General features: G+C 42.3%; 1 protein-coding gene across 1 annotated transcript; it reads right to left on the reverse strand.

The window, feature by feature from the left end:
- Window positions 1–6,661: 6,661 nt before the first annotated feature.
- On the reverse strand, window positions 6,662–10,600 carry LOC119064186 (pulmonary surfactant-associated protein A-like). The gene is made up of 5 exons (XM_037165761.2): window positions 10,520–10,600; window positions 9,505–9,699; window positions 9,102–9,221; window positions 8,261–8,338; window positions 6,662–7,802 (listed from the first exon to the last, which is right to left on the reverse strand). The coding sequence occupies exons 2-5, from the start codon at window positions 9,674–9,676 to the stop codon at window positions 7,426–7,428; spliced, it is 747 nt and encodes a 248-aa protein (XP_037021656.2). The 5' UTR covers window positions 9,677–9,699; window positions 10,520–10,600; the 3' UTR covers window positions 6,662–7,425.
- Between the last annotated feature and the right edge of the window lie 2,230 nt (window positions 10,601–12,830).

The raw sequence follows: 12,830 nt of genomic DNA on the forward strand, positions 1-12,830 counted from the left end.
TGCTGGGAGTATATCCTAAGAACCCTGACACACCAATCCGTAAGAACCTATGCACCCCAATGTTCATAGAAGCACAATTTACAATAGCCAAGTGCTGGAAACCACCTAAGTGCCCATTGGTAGACGAGTGGATCAAAAAACTCTGGTACATTTACACAATGGAATTCCATGCAGCAGAAAGAAAGAAGGTGCTCCTACTTTTTGTGACAGCATGGATGGAACTGAAAAGCACTATACTAAGTGAAATAAGCCAGGCAGTGAAAGACAAATAGCACATGATCTCCCCTTTAAGTGGAACCTAATCAACAAAACAAACAATCAAGCAAAATATAACCAGAGACACTGAAGTTAAGAACAATCTGACAATAACCAGAGGGGAGGTTGGAGGGGATAATAAGGGATAAGGGGGAAAGGGATTTCAGGAACTAGAAAGGACACATGGACAAAACTGACAAAACCAAGCAGGGGCTGGAATCAGGGGAGGGAGGTGGGGATGGCTGGGGTCAGGGGAAGTAGTGAGGGGAAAATGCAAACAACTGTACTTGAATAACAATAAAATAAAATAAATGAAATAAGACCAAAAAATTAAAGAATGATACCTTACTTTTTGCTACAGCATGGATGGACCTGGTGGGTATTATGCTAACTTAAGTAAACCAGTCAGAGAAAGACAAACACCACATCATCTCACTTATATGTGGAATCTAGCGAACAAAATCAACAAATTAACAAAATAAGCAAACATACAAAATAAAAACAAACTCATAGGTACAGAAAACAGATTGACAGCTGTTAGAGTGGAGGGTTTGGGGGACTGAGCGAAAAATGTGAAGGGATTAAGAAAAAAGAAGAATGCAAAATCTCATAGACACAGACAGTAGTGTGAATAGTACAGTGATTACCAGAGGGAAAGAGTAGTGGGGAAAGATAGAATATGATAAAGGGGGAAAAATGGTGATGGAAGGAGACTTGACTTTGCACTGTGAACACACAATACAATATAGAGATAATGTATTACAGAACTGTACACCTGAAACCTATAAAATTTTATTAACCCACATCACCCCAATAAATTCAATAAAAATTAAAAAATAAATAGTCTGACTGTTGACTCTGTGCAACATATATATTAATATTTTTAAAGATAGTATAAATGTAGAATAAATGAGTAATAAATAGGAGAAAAATTTAAATAAATTAATAAAAATAAAAAATATGCTTAATGAACTACAGCAAGAAAAATAATAAAGCAAAAGCAGATTTTTGCAAAAAATAATAAATTTGGCAAACATGACTATTATAGTTTGTATTACTATTCTCACATTTAACTTCTCCTTATCATAGAATTTTATATTCAAGTCCTTTGTAGAGTCTCCCACTAGATACAATACATGGAGTAAATACCTCAATCCTCTGGATGTTTGGCTTGGTTTTGTGACAGTGAGCAGACATGAAAGGATCAGCAGCTCTAAATGTGCTTGTAAGCTTAACATGGCCTCTTCTTGCTTTTTCCAATTATGGAAAGGATATGTTCCTTGGAGCCACTAATATTACAATAATTATGTGATGTGGAACAGACACTTAACCACCTGAAATACTGAAGTAATAAACAGCTATTGAAGTCTAGCCAAGCATTGACGGTTAATAGCACAGTCTCTGAAATCTGACTTCTTGTTTTTATAGTCCAGTTCTACCATTAGCTGGCTGCATGATATTTGACAAATCACTCTCATCTCTATTTGCATCAATATTCTTAGTAAATTGGGAGTAATGGGGTTAAGGAAGATGACATAAGTTAATACAAGTATAGTGCCTGACACTTAGTAAGTGTAATGAGAGTAGCAAGCACTAGAACAAGTAGGGTATATTCTAGGAATGCAAAGATTGTTCGACATCAAAAAATGAATTCATGTAACTCACTAACTTAATTTATGACAAGTTTAAGGGTTTCACTGCAGATATGTAGAATCTTAAAGCTGTAAGTTCTCCCTTTTCTCAAAACTAATACATGGTCTCGAAATTCTTCATACATTTCCCCTCGGACTCCTGCAATGAAAACTTTCTAGAATTGATTTAAAACATAATCCAAATACATCATTGTTGTCCTACAGTTTTGTCATTGAGATCCTAGTTTCATCTCTGACTCATCACTACTTTGGCCATAAAGTTGTGTCTTCTTGAAGTGAAGAGTGTGCAGTAGCTTTATCTCTTATTTCTTTGCATAAGTGAAATGTAGAGAAAATAATGATGCCAATGGTGGATAATACCTGTTCACAGAAGAACCACACGTCACTGGAGACAATGCTACTTTTTGGCCCACCTGACTGGTTGTTGGGTCCCTTTATTGACTGATTACAAATGACAACCTTTCTCAAGAGCTAGTTCTTCAGACAAGAGACTCTGTAAGGGTCTCTAGCTGGACATTCCCTACCTTCAACATCATATCAGTGGACATTTCAATTCATAGTCTCTTGTTCTTTGAGTCCCCATGTCCCTGCTTCAAGGGAAGCAAGCAACTTGCTCATTAGAGTTTAAACCCTGGCTAACTTTCATGACATTCACACAGCCCCAGGGAAACCATCTGAGTGATGGACATACACCTGAGTGAGCAAGACCCAAACAGTCCTGCTCCCAGCTCTATTCTCCCATTTTCATCTCCCCATGCCACAGCAAGATGAGGCCATCTGCTGATTTAGTACTTCAGTAATTTTAGAACAGAATATAATCCCTCCATTTCTGCCTCAGGTAACTTAATCAGGGAAAGCAAAGTAATTTGAACATCTCTACTTGCAAAGATTGGGAGGATGATAGTACAGTCTCTTCCCTCAATCCACAGGGAGAGAAGAGGAAGGAATAATTTCCATTCAAGGTGCATCAGACTTCTTTTCCTCTTTATGAACCAAGGGGCTAGGAATTATTAAGTCACTCATGTTGAACAGCCTCCCTCCTTGCAGGCTCCATAGTTGGGTCCCCTGGGCATTTCCACAACCTAAAAAGATGAGGCACTTAAAGCCTCTTACTCTCCCCTGGGAGATCCAGATGCTGGCACCCAGGAACAGTAGATAACTCAACCCACACTAGACACCATTTCAGTGTTATTAGATTAAAGGAAATGCAAAAAAAATCATTTGATAAAGTTCAATACACATTCATGATTAAAATGAATCACAGCAATCTAGGAAAAACCTCTAAAACAAGAAACATTTTCTATGGTATAATATTGGAAGTGTTCTCATTTATACATTCAGGGCCCCACCCAAAAGATATCTTTTATCATTGAGTATCTTCAATAATATATAAGGGTTCCTGGCATCTTTAAAATAATACATAAGAAATGTTAATTAAAAAATGTATGAGACTACCTCATACAATTAAGAAGACAGCTTAATAAAAAATTATACCCATCCTCAAATTAGAATTTTCTAGTATATGTTTTTTGTAAAGAATATTTTGAAATCTATATATAATATTAACAATATATATGAAAGTCTTGGGCCTGAAATGAATTCAAAAGATCACTGCATTCCATTCTATCTGCTACCAAACAAGCTTGTACCTAAGAGAGAGTAGTATCTTCAGGTAGAAGTATTTCTCATTTGACACTGATAGTGCAATAAAAAAGAAATATTAATCATATTAAATAAGCAAAAATTTCTTGCCACGGTCCAGCCGCAGCAGGGTCCAGGGATTCCCAAAGGTGGGTAAGGTATCGGGTGATGGGTAACAGACAACAACATGCCTCAAAGGACAGTGAAGCTCTGTTCCATTTATTGTAAGTACGAGCAGGTTTTATATTTTCATTTTAGGCAGTGATTAACATTTGCAGTATAGCATAATCAGTTAAGCAGAAAAAATCAATACAAAGGTAACCAGGAAAAATATGAAAGTTCCCATAGATTCAGTTATAATAAACAAAGATTATTTTGACCAGGAGAGCCATTAATCAGACAATTAGAAGTAGCTGTATGTACAGAATTTAAATGTCTTAATTGTATATTAAAGTTTTTCAGAATTTGTCATGGGGCAAAAGGATACGCTAGATTGAGTAGAGGTAACAGGAAATTTATTATAAGGCCTTTGTGATGTCTAACTTAGCTATCTACCCTTTTCTGTCTAAAATGTTTCTCTGTGTACTGTAAACTCTGACTCTTTAGTAACTGTTTCTACGTGTTGTTTAGTTTGTAATAACTAGCCAGCTTTTGTTATTTCTTTGCCTGTCTAATTGATATATATTCTTTTTTAAAATTTTACTTAGTTATTTTTCAAGTACAGTTTTTTGTCTATTTCTCCCATCCCAGCCCCCCTACCCCATGCTCCCCACCTCCCTCCCATTTCCTCCCCCCCAGTCCTCGTCCCTGTGTCCTTCATACTTGTTCCTCTAAATCCCTCCCCTTTTCCCCCCTTAAATTCCCTTCCCTCTCCCCTCTGGTCACTGTCCCCTTGTTCTCTATTTCAGTTTCTTGGTTTTTATTCCGCCTGCTTGCTTGTTTTGTTGTTTAGCTTCCTGTTAAAGGTGAGATTATATGGTATTTGTCTTTCAACACCTGGCCTATTTCACTCAGTATAATGCTTTCCAGTTCCATCCATGTTGTATTCTTATTCAAGGTAAAGGAGGGGCTGTTACTTCGACAACTTCTAAACATTCAGGGACTATTCATTAGAGGGAACTTTGTTCTCTGGTCAAGAAATTATTTTGTACACCTTCATTGGAATTGTGCGAATCAATGAACCTGAAATACAGGTGTCTAACAATCCCACCACCTTTTGATCACCCAAACAAACATGTAAGGAGAGATAAACAGGAAATCCTGCCACAGTTGCCTCTGCCTTGCAGACGCATCTCAACAGTCCCGACTGTATCTCTGGGCTATGGGTAGGGGTCTATATAGTTTTTACTTGTTTTCTTGGAAGACCCTTTGTATCTGTGGGTAAGGAACAGTCGTGGGAAAGTCTTTCTAATCTGTTCTTCTATTCCCTCAACTATTGGCAGCACAACCTGTGTTTGCAACAATAACCTGGTTCTTTATTAACTGGCCTTAACTGTTGATTTAAGAGATCTAACTTGTTTTTCTTATTTCTGGTACACTGTGGCGGTCCTGATCGCTTTAAGTTGCTCAAACCAGGGTAATTTATACAACTTGACATATTTTCCCTTATGGTTAACAATTATATTACCCTGGATGTCATACACCCCTGTATAAGGGAGAGGGGAATCTGTGGATATTTTTACATCCTTTCAGGCAGTTCCGTGGGGAATACTAATGTTTTCCCCTGAACTGTCCCTTCCTCTTGGGTGATTTTCACAGGAATAAGTAAGTAACAGTACAATGTCTATATTCAGTAGCAAGAGTAAAATAATTAAAATAAAACAGATAATTGTTAACCCATTTTGAATGCCACATTCCCCTCCAGGGAGACGAATTCCTTGAACTCAAATCCTCCGTGCCTGGACCTTGTCAGACAACATGGTTGGAAGAGAACATGGCAATTTCTGTCATTAATAAATATAATCAATTATTTATAAAATATAAATCGACCAATTATATTAGAAATATTAGGGGATAAATGAGAATCCACCAAGATGGCTGAATATAATTTCAACAAAAAAATTCTATAAACCAGTAACAGTTAATTTAAAATGTGATAGGGTGACATTGTAACAATAGCAAATAAAACCATAAAGTAAAAAAGAAACCTAATAAGAAATGAGAAAATATCAGTTTTTAGAGGATTAGACTGTTCATCTGTAAAATAGGGAACATATACTTCTCCTTCTTGCTCTTTGAATTTTGGGGAAGGCTCAATAATTTGTCTGCTGGGCCCTAAACACATGTAGGAAGGTGACCAGATTAAAAATGACCATTCACAAAAAAGCAAAAAATATTTCTGCTCATTCCCATTTGGCTTTGTGGGTTTTGATCCAGAGCTTACTCTTGCTTAACAAAAGAATTATATGCAGTGAAGAAGGGCATTCAAAGATGAGACGGTGGGAGAAGTGGAGACCTTTCTGAAGTGGGACATGTATGTGGTTGTTTCCTCGAGCCAGTAGGGACATGATACTATTCCCACAGAGCACTGGGGCATAGTCCCATTCCATGCATACTTGAGACTGGGGTGGCTCACAGAGATGTGGATGGCCCTGGTTATAGAAAACATCCAGGTGGCTGAGTGAGAAATAGAAGACATTATATCACCACCAAAAATGGACTACATAGACTTAAGCAGGAGTGCTCTTAATTCCAGACATCAACACTGATATTCTTCCAGATGTTTTCTATATTTCTTTATTTGCCCAGAAAACCTGTGAGTGGAGAGCAAGTTGCCCTCCCACTCAACAAAGAAAGAATTTCTTTGAGACTGAATTTTCCATTTTTTAGGGAAGTGGGGGCTCAGATCCAGTTAAGTTGATTTATAAAAATACAGAAATGTAGTTTCTTGGAACCAGAGCAATGGAAGCTGATGTTAACACATTCATGAATTATTACACTTAAATCATCTCTGTTCAGTGAGAGAATAGGGCAGATATGATTATAAGCTTCAGGTCCAGGTAGATGGGTTTGAATCAAGTCTCTGCCACTTGCTCTATGTAATAAAACTCAAAAACATTTAACTTCTTTAAGTTTCAGTATCCTCATGTAAAAGACATGGAAAATAATGCTCATCCCATGGCATTTAAGTATTTAATATTTTATTTGCCAGAAGTGCTTGTTAAGGTACATAGCATGTGTTCAATAAATAGTGGTGTGATGAGTGGTGTGAACACCTCATGAGATCTGAAGTTGTGTGGAGATATGACCAACAACAGGAAGTTACTTGGGTTATATTTTGGGTGGGGATAAGATCTTCTCTGGAGGTATAGGCTATTTGCTTTTAGGTCGGGGAGTTGAGTAGGCACCCAAGACTCAAGGGAGTGGATAATATGTGCCAATCGCTATGGTTGGGTTGGCCTTCACTATGCTGGGGCACCAGTGGTGCTCTGATCTCATGGAGAGCTGATTCTGTCATATGCTTGACCAGAACTGCTAAATCTTAATGAGATTGGGTAGGCAGTGGGATGCAGAGAAAGAGTAGAGTGGGTCAGAAAGAGGGCACCTTCTGTGTGATTTTGGAGGGAGCTTCCATCCCAGCATCTCACTGTTACCATCCATAAAGGAAGGAACTGGATATTAAGAGGAAGAAAGAAGTCTCTGTCTCTTAACGCAGGGCTAAGTTAGGAGTGGGTGCTCCAGGGGGCGTGTCAGACTGATTAGTAATCTAGGAGGAAGAGTCAGGGCTCTATTTGGGGGAGGAGTAGCCTCCATTTGAATACCCACAAATAAATTTTGTTACAAAGGAGTTATAGCATTTCATATATCAGGTGAATCTGCAGAATAGAGGCTGAAAGGCAAGGCAGGACCCTATCTCTCCCATGGCCTTGATGCGTGGTCAAAACTCACAGATGGCCAGTCGATACTGCAGGCAGCTCTTATCATTCCACTGCCCATCTTTGTACATCTCCACACACTTCTCTTTGCCCTGACCCCTAGGCTCCCCAGGGTACCAGTTGGTATAATTCACAGGAGTGTTATCCAGGTAGGAGAAGATTCCAGAGATAGGGTCCCCAGCTAGACCCAGATAGGCATAAGTGTTGTGCTTCTTCACGATGCTTGCAATGGCGTCATTCTCTTCTGGACTCATTGGGACTGCAATGCTGCCACCAACTCTGTCACATAACTCTCTAATGCCATCAAAATTGGCTGACTGCCCATTGGTGGAGAAGACCTTCTCTCCCACTCTCAGCATGGAACCCTGCAAACTGAGGACTGAGAGCAGAGGAATATGGGTCAGGCCACTGGCCTCTTTGTCTCACTTGGGCTCTGCCTTTATACTCTCTCCAGTCTCTTCTCTGCCTCTCTGTCTTCCCTCCATCTTCCAATCCTAGTCTTTCTAAATTCTCCTCTGTGCTTTCATCATTTTATTCATTCACTCATACATTTAAAATTTTTTTAACTGTCTTATTATGTGCCCAAAACTACAACTTCCTGGATTCAATAGAAAGCAGGATAGGCAGAGAACTTGCTTTCCCGTGACATGAGGAACTAATCTATGTCCACCTCTGTCCCCTCTGGGCCATCAAAGACATCAGAAAAGGGAAGCATCATTATTTTCCCCAAGACATGCATGTCTACACCCATACTAGGTTCTGGAGCTTGGTGTTGAAGATGAGGGGAACTTAGGGAGAGCCCCACCCTGTCTTATAAGCCCCTAGGGGGCCCCTTACCTCCTGTTGACTGCAAGATTTTATGTCTCAAGTTGTGGAGTGTGTTTTGGAGGTCCTCGTCTAGATAAGCTGAAAGCCCTGTTGAGAAAACCCCAGACAGGATGAGGGCAAGCCAACAGAGACCCCCAGTTGCTGCCAAGCAGGTGTGATGCCACCTGCAAGCCTGATATTCTCCTCTCTACTTGTCCATACCCACTGTGCAGGCCCCAAGTTGTAAGGGTCCATTACACTAGAGTGTGTTTCCACACTCCCAAAACATGTTTCCTTTCATGCAGCCTTGCACCTGCTGAGCCCCTCTCTGTTCTCCTCTCCTGTCACAGTTTAATGGCTCTGTCTGTTCACTTCTGTGGGTTTCTCTGATTTCTGTGCAAAGGTCCCTCCCTACCCTTCACCAAGGGCAAGTGTGGTTCTCTTTGTACTTCCCTGATGGATCTTGATTATTATTCAAAGTTTCCCTCTGCATATGGGGCTCCCAACCACACCATCTGCTTGGATCTTTGGTCCACAAGACCTGCTATATTTTTCAGAATGCTCCTACCACCTCACTCCTAACTGCCTCCCCTGCCTCCCATTATTGCCTCTTTTCCTATACCCATCACCCTGTGCCTTCCTTATAGCAGCTGTGATGCAAGGAGCACTTTCAACACCCATCAGTCTCTACATTGTGGCCTGTTACCCATACTCTTCTGATTTCTCTCCCCAACCTTGCTCAATATTTAGATTGAGCAATATGCCCTTTGGGGGCCTCCACAGTTTTGTCTGATTCCCATCACCTCTCATGTGACTATGTCATGGGCACTGTGTTCAGGTTGCCATTGCCCACATTCCCCATCTTTCTCACCTGGAGGGCCCCTCTCACCAGGTTCTCCCTTTTCTCCACGCTCACCAGCAATGCCAGGGGCTCCAACCAGCCCATCACGCCCAGGGAGGCCTGGAATTCCTCCAGGGGGGCCCATGGGGCCTGCAGAGAAAAGGGGTCATGAATATATAATATCTATCATCCACAACAAAGTTGTATTGGTGTACCTGGACCTCCATTATCAGCCAGACTGACTCATCTGTTAACACATAGGCACTTTGAGGAGAAACCCTGCGGGGGTGTTCCAGCCTAAGGGCTCCAGGAAACTCCCACTGTGCCCCACCATCCAGCTGACCCTTCGACCCAGTCCATAGCCCTGAACACACTGGGCTCCTGAAAATAGGTCACTGTCCCTCAGCTGAAGAAGGGATACCCCAGCCAGTACCTGGAGGTCCAGGGTCTCCTTTGATTCCATCTCTTCCATCTCTGCCTGGCAGGCCATGGGATCCTGGAGTGCCAGGGATGCCTGAGCTTCCAACACAAATTTCCTTCACTTCACACTCGATGCCAGAGGCCACCAGCAGGATGAGGGAGAAGGCCAAAGAGCACCGCAACATGGCTCCTGTTCCAGATGCTCCTCCTGCAGAAAGAAAGAGCTGCCAGATTATCTGAAGCATTTGGGTAAGTCTCCCCTTCCCTCCCATGGCTGAGCCTCAGGGCCAGGGAAGGTATAGGCAGGAGCTCTGGGAAGACCCAACTTATCCTTGGGAACTCCTAGCATCTTCTGGCATCTAACAGTCTCATGCCCCATTGCTCTGGCTTGGGGTGGTGTCATACCTGGGCAAGTGAGGAGGTATAGGGTAAAGAGATCTGGAGAGTCAGAGCACCTAGGTTCTAATGAAGTCTCTGCTTGTACCTTGTATGACCATGAGGAGCTCACTTCACTATTGCTAACTTCAGCTAAAACTTCCTTGCCCTGGAGACAATCCTAACCTGTCCCTTCCAGGCTGTTGGGAAGAGGATGGGGCCACTCATTTACTCATTTACTCTGTCTCTTATCCTCTCAGTTACCCTCTTTTCAGGTTCTAAGGGACTATGTTCCTGAGGATGAATGAAGATAACCAGGGTCCATGGCCTGGACACTCCAAGATGGTCAATGATGAGGAGATCCCTCCCCTTGTTTGGGTAACCCCTTCTCCTTGCTAGGCTGTTTTCTGCCCCCCCCCAACTAAAATCCTGGTGGGAATGGACCTAGCTGAGGAACCCAGCAAAATATAAGGATATTTGCAAGCCTTTCTGCTTGTACCATAGTTAAAATTTTGTGAAACAACTGCAGGGGTGTGGGCAGAGGCCCCCTCCTTCCCAGCCTGGATCTGAGTTAAACCTATGACTGCTGGGCTGGTTCTCACTGTCTCCAATGCGTGTATTGGGGAACACCCAGGAGATGGAGCTTAACTCACCTACACACACAGAGCCTACGTGGATCTCTACCTCCAGGTCAGAGTGGAGAGGTAGACGGCACCATTTATATGGATGCAGACTTCCCCTGCAGCCTGGAGAGGCTCCTGTCACAAGGACCTCTACTCCAGGGAGGGGCAGGCAGGAAGAAGTCTTATTTACACAGCACATTTCCTCACAGAGCACTCAGGCTAGAGGAGCACTTAGGAAACCTGCTAAAGAGAAACTCCAGTCTGTAAGAAGGGAAATGCTCATGGGCTGGAGGCTCCCCACTCCCCATAACCAGTTTCCAAGCAGTGCAGGATAAAAGTACTTACACAGGGCTAGGAAGTTCTCCCCCACCTGGACTTCCCCCCACTATCCTGGCTGGTGACATTTACATGCCAGGATCATCACCCCCCAAATGTCCACCACCAGGAAACAATACTAAGGCTGGACTCTTTTCCCAGGAGAACAAAGAGGTAGATTAACAGCATGCAAGGATATCTCCCTGTGACTCCTCTCTGGGGCCCTGCCAACTCCAGAGCCTCTTTAGCCCTTGGAAGGTTCCATGTGGTTCCAGACAGTGGAGAGGCCCTGATTCAAGTTGAGGATCATCAGGCTGATCTGGAACAAACTTTGTCATGGGATGTTCTTCAGCACTGAGCTCCCAGGCTTCCCATATCCTGCCTCTAGAGCCTGTGGCTGAGTTGGTGGCTATGTAGTTCAGAGTGACAGGTAATGACGGTGGCATTACAGGTAACACATATTCCCCTTTGCTCTGCATTGACAGATTCAGCTGTGGGGAGGTAGGGCAGGGCCTGAAAGTCACAGGAGAGCAGCAGGCTCTGCCTTCGGCCATTGGTGATATCTGATAATCTGCAAAGGTGATGTGTTTAAGTGGTGAAATAATATGTGAAGCCCTAATTCATGATGTTCCTTATTCAAGCCACTTGATTAGGAGAGAATCTCATACTTGTCTCCTTACTAAGACTCTCATGACCGTGCTTACTTGTTAGTGCTTTGAAGAGTCTCGAGATCCTCAGGAAGAGAAGGAGAACTTTTGCAGAGTGGGAGCTCAGCTGATGGAACCCCACTCCTAGGGACAGGAAGCCAGCCAGAGCTTACTTGGAGCACTGAGTGCTTTCAGCTGCTCAGCCACTGCTGGCCATGTGCCCCAGTGTGGGTGCCGGACCAAGTGGGATGGAGGAGTCAGGGCCAGGGCAGGGATGGGGTCAGTGGGGAGGCACTTCCATCAAAAGGACTTCGACTCTGGTTGGGAGAGGGAGGCTGTTCTGCAGGTGAAGGAGCAGGAACAGAGATCTTCTAAGGCAGATTTTTGAAGGGTCTAGAGAGAGGTACCTGGGATGTCCAGGGCCATGTGCTTGGCAGGGGAGGGTGTGGATTTGGGAGTCAGAGAGGCCTGAGTTGAAATGTGGAGCTGCCAATTATTATCCACGTAACCTTGGTCAGCTCATATAAATGTCAGCCTTGGTTTACTCTTTTTATTATTATTCTGAAGCAATATCAAAAACTTATAGAAAAGTTGCAGGCTTAGTACAGATTTTTTTTCTGAACTCATTAAGAATAGGTAGCCAATATGGTACTCCATCACCCCAGAACTTTCACACAAATATATTTTCCTATACAACCATAATAGAACCATCAAATCTAGAAATTAGCATGATTCAGATATCACTTTTTGTTAAAAAGTGATAGAATGTCATGGGGTATTTTATTTAATTGCTTAAGTTACCTGTTTAATCATTGAAGCCAGTCACGTAGCTTGATGGCAACATGCAAACATATGTCATGTACAGTTCTAATAAAATGACTATTCAATTAGCTACCTGGCCTTACTGCCTTCATCCAGTGTCCCACCACTCTCCCTTCTGCAACCTCTAAAAAGAAAACATTGCTGGTGCACAGAATTGAGGGGTGCTTTTCATGTCTTTCTCTTTCTGATCATGATTTTTCTTTGGTCTGGAGTGTTCTGCCTGCACTTTCTGACACACACATGAAAAAGGGAGATGAAGGGAGGGAAAGGAATGAATGAAAGAGAGAGAGAGAGAGAGAAGATTATTACCCAGGTGTCCTGAAGTCCCTTTAAATTCTCTGCCATAAGATCCCCACAGTCAGAAGTCTGTCTTTGTCTTCATTGTACCTAAAGACAGAAGGATAAATGAATTAATTTTGGATCAAAGTTTAATTGCAGGAATCTAGGGTGCAGTCCAACAACATAAAGGAAAAGAATTGAACCTGTTACTCACTGGTACAGTTAACATAGTCAACAATAAATACATATTACATTGCTGCCTTTGCAGTAAATGTAAT

This window comes from Artibeus jamaicensis, unplaced genomic scaffold (genome assembly GCF_021234435.1).
Source record: "Artibeus jamaicensis isolate MK-2021 breed Jamaican fruit bat unplaced genomic scaffold, CSHL_Jam_final contig_332, whole genome shotgun sequence".
NCBI classification, from domain to species: domain Eukaryota; kingdom Metazoa; phylum Chordata; class Mammalia; order Chiroptera; family Phyllostomidae; genus Artibeus; species Artibeus jamaicensis.